The sequence below is a fragment of the Panulirus ornatus genome, chromosome 15, assembly GCF_036320965.1.
Source record: "Panulirus ornatus isolate Po-2019 chromosome 15, ASM3632096v1, whole genome shotgun sequence".
In the NCBI taxonomy this organism is placed as follows: Eukaryota; Metazoa; Arthropoda; class Malacostraca; order Decapoda; family Palinuridae; genus Panulirus; species Panulirus ornatus.
In genome coordinates this window covers 4,951,759-4,968,676 of record NC_092238.1, presented here as the reverse complement: position 1 = coordinate 4,968,676, position 16,918 = coordinate 4,951,759, and the positions used below count along the sequence as shown (strand labels likewise).

The following is a 16,918-nucleotide window of genomic DNA, read 5'->3' as shown; positions in this document are numbered from 1 at the left end:
CATTTGATTAACAATTCCTGTCCTTTGTAAATGACTATTTCAGCTGTATCAGGAGTTTCCTGTAAGTGAAGAGTTGTTTATTGAGGATTTAGAACAAGACAGAGAAGAAGGCGTTTACCTCCACACTTGCCGTTGTGGGGGACACTACACGTTGACTGCTCAGGATGCACGAAATTCAACTGAGAAAGAGGTTGTAGTTGCATGTGACAATTGCTCTCTAAGCATTTTGGTATTACTCAATTGTGATGAGAACACTTGATAGAAAAAATTATAATACAGATACTTGTTGTGAAGCTTTTCTGACCATGCTTCTTGACTGACATGAACTTTAAATCAAAGATGCATTAATAGGGGAAACTGTAATGAGTGAGTGGTTGTTATTGGAGACATGACAGTTGTTTTCATATTCTGTATGTTTGTTTTTGAAAAAATTAAGTTTAACTTGCAAATGACTTACTAAGTTTTACTGTGGTTAGAACTTGCTCTATATTTCTATTTCTCTTTAGAATGCCTTAGCCTTTGATTATTAGTCTCAATGTAAAGGTATATGAAAGTTGCTTGATAGCCATTATAGGAATCACAGGAAGTTCATAGTTTTAATGTAACTTATGCAGTTTCTCAGCATTTAAGTAATTTTCCGTACTGAGAGTCACTGGAATGTAAAAGCAATTTGTTCTTTGTTTTTTTATAATTTTAATACGTGCCCTCTGACAATTTCATTTTGGATTTTTTCTCACATGGTGATTGCATGAATGTTTAGAAACATAACATAGAATTAGTATGCATAACACATGAGCTCAGTGTTTGTGATGTTCTCATCATACTGTGATATTTCATTTTCCTTTAGTTGAAATAGAGCACTCACTTTTCTTGTGTTCTTTAATGAATCATATCTTGTGTTTATTCTTTGTAAAGGGATATTATAAATCATTTAAAGATTATAGTTGAGAAAGCTATTTCATGTTTGTTCAGTGCAAAGGGGTTTTAAATGAAAAATGGACGATTAGACGAAAATTAACAGGAACCTCAAGATAACTGCATATAGTGAAGGTTGAGGTTCTTTATTTGCCTTGGGTTATAGGTAACGGTAATGGAAAAAGGAGTTTCCACACATTCCTTTAGGGCTTCTAAGGTGGGGAATACCATTTGTAAGAAAAGATCAAGGTCTGTTTTGTCATTGATGCCTTGGGAGAGAAGGCACCAACACACCATAAAAGAATTTATGAGAAATGTTCATAATGTAGAAAAATCCATGCAAGATCCTTCACAAGGGTCTTTAAATGAAGCAACTCGAAATCTCCATGGCCCTGAAGATATAACAGACAAGCCAAGGAAATCTTTAAATGAAGTTGCGGGTAACTTTTTAAGTAAAGGAAAAGAAGTAGCCACTCCCAAGAATAGTGACTGTTGTATTGGGAAAGTGCTGAATCTGAAGGAGAATGTAGAACTTTCACCAGACCTGAAAAACAAGAAGCTCGGAAAGAAAAGTCTTGTTTATTGTGAGGTCAGTGACAGTGTGGATCAGATGCTACCAGTTCGGAAATCTTACCCCAGACTACAAAATAACTCGCAAAGTATAATTTTAACCAATAATCAGACACTCCAAAGTCATCCTGTAAAAGAAAGTGTTAAAAACACTGATCACAGTTCATCACATGGGCAAGCATTAGTAATTAGGAGCAGTTCACAAAATCAGAATCACTGTTACCAAGATGTGAGATTCCAAGTTGTAGACAGGAAAGCCAGTATAAGTCCATGTACCAAGGAAGATATTGGAGCTTTAAACAAGAACATGAAGTATGCAGTTCAGTACAATTTAGATCAAATATTTAATTGTGTTTTTCCACAAGTAAAAACACCACTTAGACAAAGGCTAATGTATTTTTAATCATTTTAGGATTACTTGTTAAAATTTTAGTCCTTGCCTAATTTCATTGAAATTAATACCCTGTACAATTTTCATTAACAAAATCTTTTTATTATTTGCCCAGATTATAATATTGGTCTCCTTTTTCAGACTATGGTCATATAATTATGTATTCTACTTTATGGAGTTTATGAGCTTGCTTTTTTTATCACTTTTAACAAGAATGTGAGCCATAACCTATGTGTAGAATATATCAGTGGGTATGTATGCACCATTTGTGATCTTACACTTTATGCAATGGAATTAATCATCTGAAATGTTTAATGCAGTATGACAGGTGCTGTAGTTCATAGACCAGCACTTGACCATCTTGTGTAAAAAAAAAAAATGAATAGATTAATAAAAGATGTTAAAATACCAGGATAGGCTATGAATTTAGGACTCATATGTTACTCATTGTATGTCATGCATAAGTATGTCTGTAACTTCAGTGTATTAGCCTCAAGAAACTCATGTTTACTCATATTTAATCTCTTTTGAAAAGGCAACCATTACCAGGATGCTGTTAGCTAATAACCAAACTTTTGATTTCAGTATGTAGTGTATTTTGATAGTTACACTACATGCAAAATATATATGCTGAATAATTATAGCTTCATAGCATTGCATTAATTAATCACTCCAGCGCATTGTGTAATGTAGCAATCAGATGTCTAGTATGTTTTGTGCGTACAGTTCCCATTTTCTCATGTTCCATAATAAATGTTTCATTGCTTATTTTTGTGCTAAATATAATGTATCTCAGTTGATATAGGTTATTATTCTGTACTTGAGAACATGATTAATCATAAAACTGAATTTCCTTTTAGCCCTTGATTACCTTTGTTTTTGTACTTTCAAACTATGATAAACAACCACCCTTGAAAGTTTTATTGTGAAGTAATCCCAGATCTTTCCTTTATCTTACTGTTTAATTTATCAAATAAATCAAATTAGCTCTTTTAATTACATAGTTTCTCTGATTTTTACACAATTCTCTAATGATTATGGCCCATCATTTTTGGTGTGAAATTTGTCAGGACTTCCAAGGAAAAAAATTATTTGTAAATGTGGAAATGCTGGTACAAAGTTGTACAATTCATGAGTGGCTATTGAATTGTGAAAATATTAATTTTATGAAAATAAGAATCGTACAATAATCAGGTATTTTGCATAGGTAATCGAAAACTATGATATCAACACTAAGCATTAACATACTTCACCATATGGAATTTTTTTTAATGACATTTTGACATATACTTAACCCCAAAAGTCATTCTCTAATTCGGAAGTGGAAATACATGTTACACTAAAAAATCCAGACTAAAAATTAATTTCCAAATAATCATCAAAACATCTTTAACATTCAGGACCATTCAAAACCCTAAGTATGTCAACTTTCTGATGTCGAAAGATAGCTAGGCAGCCATCAGACAGTAATGTATGTTTGTTTTTATCTACTTATAAATTACCATATTAAACAGCAATGGAGACATACACCTTTTCCATAGACCCACCTCCATCTGGAACCCTCGGTGTTCCTACTCTCACACTCATCTTACTCTAGAAACTCCCAGATGCCTCTAGTAGCTTTCTCCCGCACAATATATTTTTAACACCATCGACAAAGCATTGATATCAACACTATCATATGCTTCCTCCAGATCCATAAGTGACACATACAAATCGTTCTCAAAGCATTTCTTGAATTTTTCAAACATGTGATCCTCACATCCTATACATTTCTGAAACCACATTGTTCTTCCCCAGTCAGATGCTAAGTGCACGCCACCATCCTCAATCACCACTCCTCTATGCATCTTTCAATATACACTTCAAAAAATTATACCTCTATAATTTGAACACTCGCCTTTGTCTCCCTTGCCTTTATACAAAGGCATTATGCAGGCATTCTGTCAATTCTAAAGCACCTCACCATGATCCATACATACAATGAAAACCTAGCTAACCAATCAAAAAACACAGTCACCTCCTTTATTAAGAAATTCAACTGCATTACCATCCACCTTGCCACATTTAAGTGTACACAATGCTTTCCCATCACTTTTGAGGACTCTCTCACTTTGCATGCCTCCTAGACCTAAAAACCCTATTTTTGCCATCCTTTCGTCAAACATATATACAACAGTCATTCAAGGTACTCACCTAAACCCCGTTTCCCCCTTTTACAGACATTCCCATTTGTTCTCTTGTTTTTCCCACACTATTATTCTCCTTCCAATACATATTCCTACTCTCCCTTAAGCTTGTTGATATTTGCTCACCCCAACTCTCACTTGCCCTCTTTTTCAGGTCCTGCACTTTCCTCTTAACTTACTCGTACATCTCCAACTTAATCACATTCCTTCCCTATAACAACCATTCATTTCTCTTTCTCTAGTGACTCAACTTTGTCATCCCACCACTCACTATCCTTTCTCCTGCCCTCTTCCACATACCACACTTATAGCCACTTTGCCAACCTCTCCTCACTCATTCTCTCCATATGTTCACACCATCTTCAGCTGTCTCAACTATACTCTTATTACCACATCTCTCTCTTGCCCCTTTTTGTTACTCAATCAAACTATGATATATGCTGCCCTTAAATCATTTCATATCCAACACATCCACTCTCCTCTGCACATCCTCATCTGCAGCCACTGCCTTGCATATACCAAAGGCGAGTGTTCAAATTATAGAGGTATAATATTTTGAAGTGTATACTGAAAGATGTATAGAGGAGTGGTGATTGAGGATGGTGGCATGCACTTAGCATCTGACTGGGGAAGAACAATGTGGTTTCAGAAATGTATAGGATGTGAGGATCACATGTTTGAAAAATTCAAGAAATGCTTTGAGAACGATTTGTATGTGTCACTTATGGATCTGGAGGAAGCATATGATAGGGTTGATACCAATGCTTTGTCGATGGTGTTAAAAATATATGGTGCGGGAGAAAGCTACTAGAGGCATCTGGGAGTTTCTAGAGTAAGATGAGTGTGTGAGTAGGAACACTAAGGGTTCCAGATAGAGGTGGGTCTATGGAAAAGGTGTATGTCTCCATTGCTGTGCATATACCATCATTAGTACTGTAATAATAATAATAAACATAATAAATATCTGTAGGGTCATTGTTCCCAGACTCCACCAGCCTTGGGTTACATGACTGGAAAAAATCACTTTTGGTGAAGGTGTATTGTTGTCAGTGGATGAAAAGAAGTACAGGTAAATATCTTCAATGTTCTCACTCTCTGCCTATAATAACTATACATCAAATCTAGGACAAGTATGCAAAATAATTTACAATATTTACCCAATAATTTCAAGAACAGGGGATACAACTAACCCTATCATAAAAGTGCCACAAAGTCAATGGGACTGGTAGTGACAAAGCTACAAAATAAATATATTCAAAATATTTCAGTTAGTACTTACAAACTCTTTACAGTACAAGTAGCATTTTGAAAAAATCAAGCATTCTATTATGAAAAAAACATTTTTGTTGCTGTACTGATAAATATCCTGTACAAAAATGTGGCCAATCTGCCAAATATGATATTCAGAACAAATCATTAAGCAAATAAGGTATGTTGGGAAAAATATAATGCATTCCATAATAAAAGAAATTTCATTGCTAGGTTGAAAAAATGGAATATACTATACTTTATCCCATGCAACAATGAAACTTATTTGCAAAACTCTAGTCAGGACAATACTGTCCAAAACTTAAGAATGTTGTCTATACCTCAGAATTCCAGGATAGGGGAATTCCTCCACATAACAAAGTGCAAGTTATTTGCTCACTGGATTTGCCTAAATATTTTCAGAGTATACAGGAAAAAATAAATGATGAAAATCCAGAAAAAATTATTCTTAATTATAGCTTGTATGACTAAATTCACGTTATACCAGTCTCTAGTTTTGTAATATAAATGTAGACAAGTTAACAATGGCATACTGTAAATACTGGGAGCGAAACACAAACTAAAAATACATAACTCCCTACGAGAGAAGGAACATAAGCCTCTAGTTGATAAATCATTTAACCTAAGACTTAGGATGGTAAATGAACAAGAGGCATAAAGTTACTGATAACCTGGACATCAGTGCTAACCTTTAAACTGCACCACTGTGCTAAATATTTAACAATATGGATCTCAAAAAATTACATACAAACTTGTTACATGTTAAAAGAATCATTTCCTTCCAGCAAAAATCCCAAGGATATCTAGAATGTTTGGAGTACACATTAGAATATATGTAATGAGTATATTTCCAATCTACACCAAGCCTGACTTATAAATCATAACTATAATTCCTACCCTATAACGGACTTTGTCTTGAAAACCAATACAAATAACATTTCAAGTAACAGTCACACAATTTCATCAGATGTTCATTGTCTTTTTGCACCACATGTACCAGTCTATTCTCAAATAATAAGGGACATTAAAACTGAATACAGTAATGGTTTTAAGACAGGCAACTAAACAGAATAATTAGTCAAAGGAAATGAGTTCTGCTTGCTGGTCTTGTGGTGTTGGTGGGTTGTTTGGTGGAGGCATATGAAGTGTTCCACTGTTCATATCATCTGGGACACCAGATATTGGACCAGGGGTTTGCAATGAAGGCTGGCTTGGAATCTGAGGTGGAACCATAGGTGGTGCTCCCTGTCCTGAGTTATTGTGCTGAGGTGGATACCCCGGCACACCACCACCAACACCTGCTATGCTGTTGGCCAGCCCTGCAAGAAAATTATGTCAGTAATTAAGTCCAGCTAACAAACCATAAAATCAAAGTTTTCTTTTATTTTTTCCTTTTCAAATACCTGCTTGTCTTTCCCGCCTTAGAAAGGTAGCATCAGGAATAAATGTCCCATTAAGGAAAGGCAATATCTTTGCTCTTTCCATTCCTGTACTAGAAAGAGATACAATGGAGGATAAAATTTTCATGCCCTGTATTACAGAAGACAAAGGCATTCTCTCTCCCCTCTCCATAGGTACACATCACAAAAAGAACCACTGGAAGGAAGGTTATTCATAAGTCTCTACATGCTCTCTTTGGAGCAAAATGTCATTCTTTTATATGTCATAATTACTGAATTACTAATAGATTAATATACCTGTTTTGTTACCTTGCATATTGTAAGGAGAAAACTCTGGGGGTGGTTGCTGATAACCTGGCTGAGAGACAGGTGGGGCTGGCCCTGGTCCTACAGGCATCACACAACCAGGATGACCTGGTGGTGGTGGGTGCTGGTATTGAGGCTGGCCAGGGGGAGGCTGGAAGGACATGGAGTTAGGAGGCGCACCTCCCTGTGGTATTCCTCCCTGTGGTGGTACTCCCTGATAAAAATAACATCTTAGAACAAAATAAGGGTACAGCAAGATTAACATAGCTATTGAACATATTAATTCTACAAGAATTTATGTACTACATCAATTTATATATACATATCTCTCATGCCCATTCCCTTAGGGAACTCCCTTATGGGGTGGCCACAACAAAAGCCTTCATAACTGGTGAACTCCAGTGCCACTTCTTAGCCTTTCGAATCACCCTTTACTGGCAGGCCATGGTGGAGGGCAACTCTAGCACAGTGTTTACAAAGGTTCAAACCTAATATTCCTACTGACTACTTCTACCTAATGTTCTAACCTACTACTTCTCCTGCCTAATGTTCTCAACCACTACTTTTATCCAATGCTCTTACCTAATGTACTTACTTACTACTCTCTATTGCTCCTAACATTTTGCCAAAAGGTGGGTCTAGCATAGAAAAATCTAGCTACAATGAGTGAGCTGTGTGACTTTTCCAGGCTTACAAATTTTCATAATTCTCTTCTCCCAGACAGTTTTCTCTTTTCCTGAAACCTCTTGAAATCTTCACCACTGCTTCCACTAGATAGTGATCAGACATCCCACAAGCTACACCTCTTCTAACCAAGTCCATTTTACACACCTCCCAATCAATACGTAGTCCAGTAATGCCCGCTGACCATCTCTCCTACTCGCATACGCATACTTGCGTATTTGTGACTTTTTACATCAGGTATTCCTAATCACCAGTCCTTTTTCAGCACATAACTCCACCTGCTGTACACCAAATCACTCATCACTAATATCTAGTCTCTTGCACAAAACTGCTGACACACTAACTCAGCTGCTCCTAAAACACATGCCTATCATGATCTTTCATCATGAAGGATACAATAACATTAATTCTATTTCCATCATCAAAGTGTATATTGTTAGAATTTCACAAAATATTTAAATACCTGGGGTGCACCACCCTCAGGCTGTGGTGGGAACATGTGTCCTGGTACAGGACCAGGAGCACCTGGGTATCCAGGATACCCCACAGGATAAATGGAACCTGGTGCACCAATACTCGATCCTTTGTTGAAGATTTCACGTTCACTTTCAGCCATACGATGAAGGGCTAACTGCCTTTGATACTCGAGGTACTCTTGCTTTTTCTTCCTCATGATCTCCAACTTCTGCATCATCTGTATTTGCCTAAAGGAAAGCAGAAAAAGATTTCATGTTCAAAATAAAAATGAATTGGAAGAGACAAAATATTACAATAGGACAATTTTTTCAATCTCTTCCAAAAAATAAAATCCAAGAAATATCAAATAGAACCGCACAAGAAAGAACAACAATAAAAATCTTCATGCAGTCATTATAACCATGAATTACTTTTGTTTCTATCACTCTTATTTTCAATCATCTCAATAAAATACAATCTTGTAATAGCTGTCTTCCAGTTTATTTTTCTCTTTTCTTCTTTCTAAACATTCATATCTACCTCAGTAATCAATCTTTTACTTCTCACTCCCTTTGTCAATACCACTATTCCCACCTAAAATTCACCAACGTATTTCACTACTTTTGTTTTAACACTCAGCTATTCATGTATCTAGTTTTATCACATATGTAAGTATAACCATGTGCTAGTGATGTCCTATGCTGATGCACATGCTGACTACTAACCACCTACCTATGTGAGGTGTTTGTTTCCTCCAAAATCAGGAATAATCAAGCTTATACGAGAAGTATGACTAGTCAAACTGCTTTTCCTACTGACTTCTAACCAGTTCAACATATTACAAGCAAAGAAGAACCAGTGCTTTTGTAAAGGATGGTATAATCTAAACCAAAAAGGATTACTACCTACTCAATCGTAACCTGCACATAGGGTAATCATTCTTAATTTGTTAGGCCTCAAAAATCAAACATTTGCAAAGTACTCACACAATATATACATTCTTTCTTTTCTTTCATACTATTCACCATTTCCCATGTTAGCAAGGTAGCGTTAAGAACAGAGGACTGGGCCTTTAAGGGAATATCCTCACTTGGCCCCCTTCTCTGTTCCTTCTTTTGGAAAATTAGAAAAAAAACGAGAGGGGAGGATTTCCAGCCACCCGCATACATGTATATATGTACACATACATGTATATATATTTTTTTCTTTTTCTTTCACATATTTGCCATTTCCCGCACCAGCGAGGCAGCATCAAGACCAGACGACAGAGCCCTAGAGAGGAAAATCCTCACTTAGCCCGTTTCTCTATTCTTTCTTTTGGAAAAGCAAAACAGCAAGGGAGGATTTCCAGCCCCCTGCTCCAACCCCTTTAAGTCATCTTTTACAACACACTGGGAATGAGTATGAAGTACTCTTTCTCCCCTATATATTCAATAAACTTATGTATACAGTACATACACAAACACATATACACTTACAAAAACATATAAAAGAGCAAAGACTATTCAAAACCCCTTCAGTTATCATAGGATATACTCATCTGTAAAGTCCAAAAGGAAGCACCAGAGTATACCTCAGCAAAATGATTTCCACATAAAGTTGGTCTATTTCTTAGCTATGAAAAATCAACCAACATGATACATCCATCCAATTATATAAGTCTCTCCCTTCCCAAATCCAGTGAATATTTGAGTGAATGCAAGTAGAAACAGTCAAGCAAAACAATAATGAATAGAAGGAAAGACAATATTTCTCTGATGAATGCGTTTCACTGAATGAATACAACAAATCAAACAAATGCCCATACTGGCATATAGGAAGTGCCAAAAAAAATACACGCACTAAAAAGTACTGGAATTTTTAAGATCTATTATGTAACATTCCTTTCCACAAGGTAGCCTTAACAGATGATGATGCTGTAATCTAGGCTTGCAACATTGCTATTTCAGTCAGACACCTACCTTAAGCGCTCCTGCTCTTCTCTTTCACGTCTCACACGTTCACGATGTTCTTCTCGAAGAGCCTCTAAAGCTGCTCTAGCATCACGCACTTGTGAGATCTTGTCTTGCAGCCGTTCAAAATTCACTGCCAAAAATACAGTTTGTAGTAAAGATTATCTAACCATGCAACCCATTCCAAGAAATATGTGAAATTTTACAGAGAAGAAGTGAAGCTGGACAACCAAAGTTTTGTTTCCATAGAGCATTTTCACCTTTTATTCCCAATTCAAGCCAAAACCTACTCCTAAGAGTTAGTCTCTCACGAGTTATGAATGAGCTTATCCTTATAAATGAAAGGCACTTTGCACTGCTTATGTCCAGTCACAAGTATGAAAAAATTTGTAAGACATAAGTCTTTGCATAATACTTATAAAGTATGTTATAGTTTGTACTTCTCACCATTCAGCAATCCCAAGTTATAGCATTAACAAAAACTTGTTTTTCACATCAAAATGCAAATTTAAGCAATTATGTGCCCCAACATCTAATCAATCCTCACATCCACAAAAGGAGTGCCTATGGTGTACATAAATGACTTTCTCAAGTTATCATACAACCAAAACATGTCCACAAACAGACAGACACGGCGACGTGCAAGGTGACATCACAATGTCCCTCCTACTATTGTGGTGGTGGAGCATAAAAAATGTACCAGGTTCATAGGTGTCTTTCCAAGTAGAAAAAAATAATCCTCCATACTTTTGAAGACTCCCACAGCTGTAACACATTCCTTTATCTTCAAAAAAATTATTCACCTCATTTACTATCTTCATGCCACATGGTCGACATTACCTATTTTCAATCTCACAAGCCTTTCCTTGCTAGGAAGTATGTTTTGAGCATCTATCTGTATCTACCAATATCTTATATGCTTTACCTTTTCTCTTCATACACCATAATCTTTGCATACATCTGCCCACCTGTTAATCACACTATTCTAACAAAATATTTATCCATAATATTCAAACAGAGGGTCCAAAATTACATCAAGCACAAAAAAAATTCTCTACAAAATTGTATGTTAACATGTAAAAGTAACAGAAAATACACAAAAAGATATTACTGCCTTTGTCAATGCTTGATCCAGTGAAAATTGAGCACCCAGAGACAGAGAGGGTGTGAATGATATGTTTGATAGCTCCTGATATAATAGACAGATGTGAAGATGACGTTTCTCTGTTTCTATTGAGCATATTTTCTAACTGCAAACTAATTTCAAAGACAGACACAGCTTTTGAGGTAAATAACATGAATATATATATAGAGAGAAATATTATACCTTTCACACTCACAATTTGGGTGAGGAAGATTGTTCATATATGAATTCTATTTTTCTCCTAAAATTTTCCCTCTGCATATTTTGGATCTTGCTCCCTGACACCATTCTCCTTCAATAAGTTTACAGTTTTTTCAATCCTCTTACTTAACAGATCTCCCTTCCCATCCACTTGGCCACAGTCTCTGCCATGGATAACCCAATCCCAGGTCACTTAAATCGTCTTGAGTCTGAAGAGCTAAGTCAATCTAATTTGGCTCCATTAAGTAGTCCGACACTGTTTTACAAAGTTTGCCACTTGTCACATCTACAGATGGGAATATATCAATATGGCACATTCAGGTACAAAAATAAAATAAACCAAACAACACCTGCAAACTATGATCATGCACTCATAACCTAAACATACCTCTTTTGTCATCCTGCTGCTGTTTGTATTTCAGAAGCTGAGTGTGCATTGCTGTAATGTTGACAAAAAGTGTCTGTACTGAAGTGTCATTTGCAATAGGTCTTCCACGACTCTGATTGCTCTTCATCCTATTAACAAATATTTCTAATTGGGTACGTAAGGTGGATACAAATTCATCCACTTCCTCAGTTTCTCCATTTTGGTATGTCTGTGAACACACAAAAAGGTTACTGAACAGCCATCAATTTCATTTCATTAGCAAATACTGGAAAATTAATAAACAGACTGGGAGTGGAGAATTTGAAACAAAACTCAAGAAAAAATGGTCAGTAATGAATAGATTAACAGCTATATGAATTGGGTGCAGAATGCTGGGTATCTGTAAAGTATTTGTAGAATTACAGGAAAATAATAAAAAGTATGGATGCCACACATGAGAACTGGTCCCATGTGCTACCATGTCTACTCTCAGGCATCTACAGCATTTCGGTTCCTCTTGGTCTGCCCTAATTAATTTACCACTCAACACTCATTCTGTCCCTCCCGCTGCACCGCATTACACTCCAACTCATGTCTCCAACTCATGTTCACTCCCAGGTATCTAACAGTCTGTCATCGTTACAATAATCCTCAAAACATTCTGTTCACCTCTCTCCCATGCTGCACCCATTACACTAACACTAACTCTCCTCAAATATAACACCTGCTTCTGGAGTTTCCCTCTAGAGTCTGGCACTACAGCCATGTAATCTGCAAACAGCAGCTGCATTATCTTCCAGGCCCCTCTATTCCCAGCATACTGCAGACTTGTCCCTCACACCAAAACAATTCTTTTCAACTCATCCACCACCCAATCCATGCATAGATCATATGGCCATGGTGACACCATACATCCTTGATGACCCATCTTCATCAGCAACCACTAACCCCCCTCCCTCCTAGGTGCACTTGTCTTACTCTCCCGGTAAAAACTCCTGAATGTACTCACTAGCTTTCCTCACACATCATATACTTATAGCAATTTACACGAGACATCTGAAAACACTATTATATATTTTTTTTCTAGATCCATAAATGCTGTAAACAAATGTCTCTAGGTACTTCTTATTCTTAATGGAAAAACCTGGTCCACACATCCTCTACCTCCCATGAAGCCACATTGTTCCTCACCATTAAGATGCTCTCTGCATCTTCTGCATCACCCACTCTCCCATAATTCTTACCATGTATACTCTGTAGTTCACACTTACTGACATAATAACGAAGTGACCTGCTCAAACATCGGAGTTTTTCAAATATATTCATTCATTTATTTATTTTGCTTTGTCGCTGTCTCCCGCGTTTGTGAGGTAGCGCAAGGAAACAGACGAAAGAAATGGCCCAACCCACCCCCATACACATGTATATACATACACATCCACACACGCAAATATACATACCTATACATCTCAATGTACACATATATATACACACACAGACACATACATATATACCCATGCACACAATTCACACTGTCTGCCTTTATTCATTCCCATCGCCATCTCGCCACACATGGAATACCATCCCCCTCCCCCCTCATGTGTGTGAGGTAGCGCTAGGAAAAGACAACAAAGGCCCCATTCGTTCACACTCAGTCTCTCGCTGTCTAGCTGCAGAAGCTGGTGACTGAGTTTGGTAAAGTGTGTGAAAGAAGAAAGTTAAGAGTAAATGTGAATAAGAGCAAGGTTATTAGGTACAGTAGGGTTGAGGGTCAAGTCAATTGGGAGGTAAGTTTGAATGGAGAAAAACTGGAGGAAGTAAAGTGTTTTAGATATCTGGGAGTGGATCTGGCAGCGGATGGAACCATGGAAGCGGAAGTGAATCATAGGGTGGGGGAGGGGGTGAAAATCCTGGGAGCCTTGAAGAATGTGTGGAAGTCAAGAACATTATCTCGGAAAGCAAAAATGGGTATGTTTGAAGGAATACTGGTTCCAACAATGATGTATGGTTGTGAGGTGTGGGCTAAGAATAGAGTTGTGCGCAGGAGGGTGGATGTGCTGGAAATGAGATGTTTGAGGACAATGTGTGGTGTGAGGTGGTTTGATCGAGTAAGTAACGAAAGGGTAAGAGAGATGTGTGGAAATAAAAAGAGCGTGGTTGAGAGAGCAGAAGAGGGTGTTTTGAAATGGTTTGGGCACATGGAGAGAATGAGTGAGGAAAGATTGACCAAGAGGATATATGTGTCGGAGGTGGAGGGAACGAGGAGAAGTGGGAGACCAAATTGGAGGTGGAAAGATGGAGTGAAAAAGATTTTGAGTGATCGGGGCCTGAACATGCAGGAGGGTGAAAGGCGGGCAAGGAATAGAGTGAATTGGATCGATGTGGTATACTGGGGTTGACGTGCTGTCAGTGGATTAAATCAGGGCATGTGAAGCATCTGGGGTAAACCATGGAAAGTTGTGTGGGGCCTGGATGTGGAAAGGGAGCTGTGGTTTCGGGCATTATTGCATGACAGCTAGAGACTGAGTGTGAACGAATGGGGCCTTTGTTGTCTTTTCCTAGCGCTACCTCGCACACATGAGGGGGGAGGGGGATGGTATTCCATGTGCAGCAAGGTGGCGATGGGAATGAATAAAGGCAGACAGTGTGAATTGTGTGCATGGGTATATATGTATGTGTCTGTGTGTGTATATATATGTGTACATTGAGATGTATAGGTATGTATATTTGAGTGTGTGGACGTGTATGTGTATACATGTGTATGGGTGTGGGTTGGGCCATTTCTTTCGTCTGTTTCCTTGCGCTACCTCGCAAAAGCGGGAGACAGCGACAAAGCAAAATAAATAAAATATATATATATATATATATATATATATATATATATATATATATATATATATATATATATATATATTTTCTTTTTTCTTTCATACTATTCGCCATTTCCCGCATTAGCGAGGTAGCGTTGAGAACAGAGGACTGGGCCCTTGAGGGAATATCCTCACCTGGGCCCCTTCTCTGTTCCCTCTTTTGGAAAATTAAAAAAAAAAGTGAGAGGGGAGGATTTCCAGCCCCCCACTCCCTCCCCTTTTAGTCGCCTTCTACGACACGCAGGGAATACGTGGGAAGTATTCTTTCTCCCCTATCCCCTATATATATTTCTTTCATGCTATTTGCCAGTTCTTGCATAAGAAAGGTAGCATTAAGAACAGAGCACATAGCCTCTGTTCTGTTCCTTCTTTTGGGAAATTAAAAACGAGAGGGGAGGATTTCCAGCCCCCACTCCCTCCACTTTTAGTGGCCTTCTACGACACACAGGGAATACATGAGAAGTATTCTTTCTCCCCAATCCCCAGGGATAGATATATACAGAAGAAATTTCTGTTAATGATAACTAAAGTTGACATGCTATGTATGAAGATGGAAGAGTGACTGATGATGTGTTTCAAGTAATGTACCATCCTGCTGTACATACATGAAGAACTTCTGTAATATATGAAAGAACATACCTCCACCACCTTGACTGGTTCTAGCTTGGATGGTGACAGCAATGTTTTGGTACCAGAAGTAGGTGCAGAAGGTTGAGTTGGAGACAGAGTGCGGCCTGGATCCCCCTGATGCTGCAACTGTTTTTGTTGCTGGGGCTGCTGCTGTTGCTGCTGCTCCCAGTAGGACCGGTTCAAGTAACTGTTAGGGTTTCAAGAGCAAAGGTTTTTCAAACAATGTTCTGGAACTAACTGCAACACGTAATCCAAACTTACTGGAACTAAACATTAAAAAGGAAAGGTGTCTAAAGCAACATCATTCATACTATATTAATCCAGGTATCATTATTATCATCATTATTATTATTATTATTATCATCATTATTATTATTATTATTACAATTATTATTATTATTATTATTATTATTTATTATTATATTATACTTTGTCGCTGTCTCCCGCGTTTGCGAGGTAGCGCAAGGAAACAGACGAAAGAAATGGCCCAACCCCCCCCCATACACATGTATATACATACGTCCACACACGCAAATATACACACCTACACAGCTTTCCATGGTTTACCCCAGATGCTTCACATGCCTTGATTCAATCCACTGACAGCACGTCAACCCCGGTATACCACATCGCTCCAATTCACTCTATTCCTTGCCCTCCTTTCACCCTCCTGCATGTTCAGGCCCCGATCACACAAAATCTTTTTCACTCCATCTTTCCACCTCCAATTTGGTCTCCCTCTTCTCCTCGTTCCCTCCACCTCCGACACATATATCCTCTTGGTCAATCTTTCCTCACTCATTCTCTCCATGTGCCCAAACCACTTCAAAACACCCTCTTCTGCTCTCTCAACCACGCTCTTTTTATTTCCACACATCTCTCTTACCCTTACGTTACTCACTCGATCAAACCACCTCACACCACACATTGTCCTCAAACATCTCATTTCCAGCACATCCATCCTCCTGCGCACAACTCTATCCATAGCCCACGCCTCCCAACCATACAACATTGTTGGAACCACTATTCCTTCAAACATACCCATTTTTGCTTTCCGAGATAATGTTCTCGACTTCCACACATTCTTCAAGGCCCCCAGAATTTTCACCCCCTCCCCCACCCTATGATCCACTTCCGCTTCCATGGTTCCATCTGCTGCCAGATCCACTCCCAGATATCTAAAACACTTCACTTCCTCCAGTTTTTCTCCATTCAAACTCACCTCCTAATTGACGACCCTCAACCCTACTGTACCTAATAACCTTGCTCTTATTCACATTTACTCTTAACTTTCTTCTTCCACACACTTTACCAAACTCAGTCACCAGCTTCTGCAGTTTCGCACATGAATCAGCCACCAGCGCTGTATCATCAGCGAACAACAACTGACTCACTTCCCAAGCTCTCTCATCCCCAACAGACTTCATACTTGCCCCTCTTTCCAAAACTCTTGCATTTACCTCCCTAACAACCCCATCCATAAACAAATTAAACAACCATGGAGACATCACACACCCCTGCCGCAAACCTACATTCGCTGAGAACCAATCACTTTCCTCTCTTCCTACACGTAC

General features: G+C 38.1%; 2 protein-coding genes across 9 annotated transcripts in view; one reads left to right on the top strand and one right to left on the bottom strand.

The window, feature by feature from the left end:
• LOC139753708 (chaperone protein DnaJ-like) overlaps positions 1 to 2,720 on the top strand; it is a 294,700-nt gene extending 291,980 nt beyond the window's left edge. For all 4 annotated transcript variants that reach the window (XM_071670432.1, XM_071670435.1, XM_071670434.1 and 1 more), the window contains one exon: positions 44 to 2,720. In XM_071670432.1, the coding sequence (XP_071526533.1) occupies positions 44 to 259 (216 nt within the window). In that variant the 3' untranslated portion in view covers positions 260 to 2,720. The remainder of the gene's footprint in view (positions 1 to 43) is intronic.
• Positions 2,721 to 5,139: 2,419 nt separating this feature from the next.
• Hrs (Hepatocyte growth factor regulated tyrosine kinase substrate) overlaps positions 5,140 to 16,918 on the bottom strand; it is a 37,229-nt gene continuing 25,450 nt past the window's right edge. For 3 of the 5 annotated variants that reach the window (XM_071670425.1, XM_071670427.1, XM_071670430.1), the window contains 6 exons: positions 15,354 to 15,531; positions 11,866 to 12,073; positions 10,142 to 10,265; positions 8,188 to 8,428; positions 7,032 to 7,254; positions 5,140 to 6,653 (listed from right to left, as the gene is read on the bottom strand). In XM_071670425.1, the coding sequence (XP_071526526.1) occupies positions 6,409 to 6,653; positions 7,032 to 7,254; positions 8,188 to 8,428; positions 10,142 to 10,265; positions 11,866 to 12,073; positions 15,354 to 15,531 (1,219 nt within the window). In that variant the 3' untranslated portion in view covers positions 5,140 to 6,408. The remainder of the gene's footprint in view (positions 6,654 to 7,031; positions 7,255 to 8,187; positions 8,429 to 10,141; positions 10,266 to 11,865; positions 12,074 to 15,353; positions 15,532 to 16,918) is intronic. The other 2 variants (XM_071670426.1, XM_071670428.1) reach the window with 1 other exon arrangement.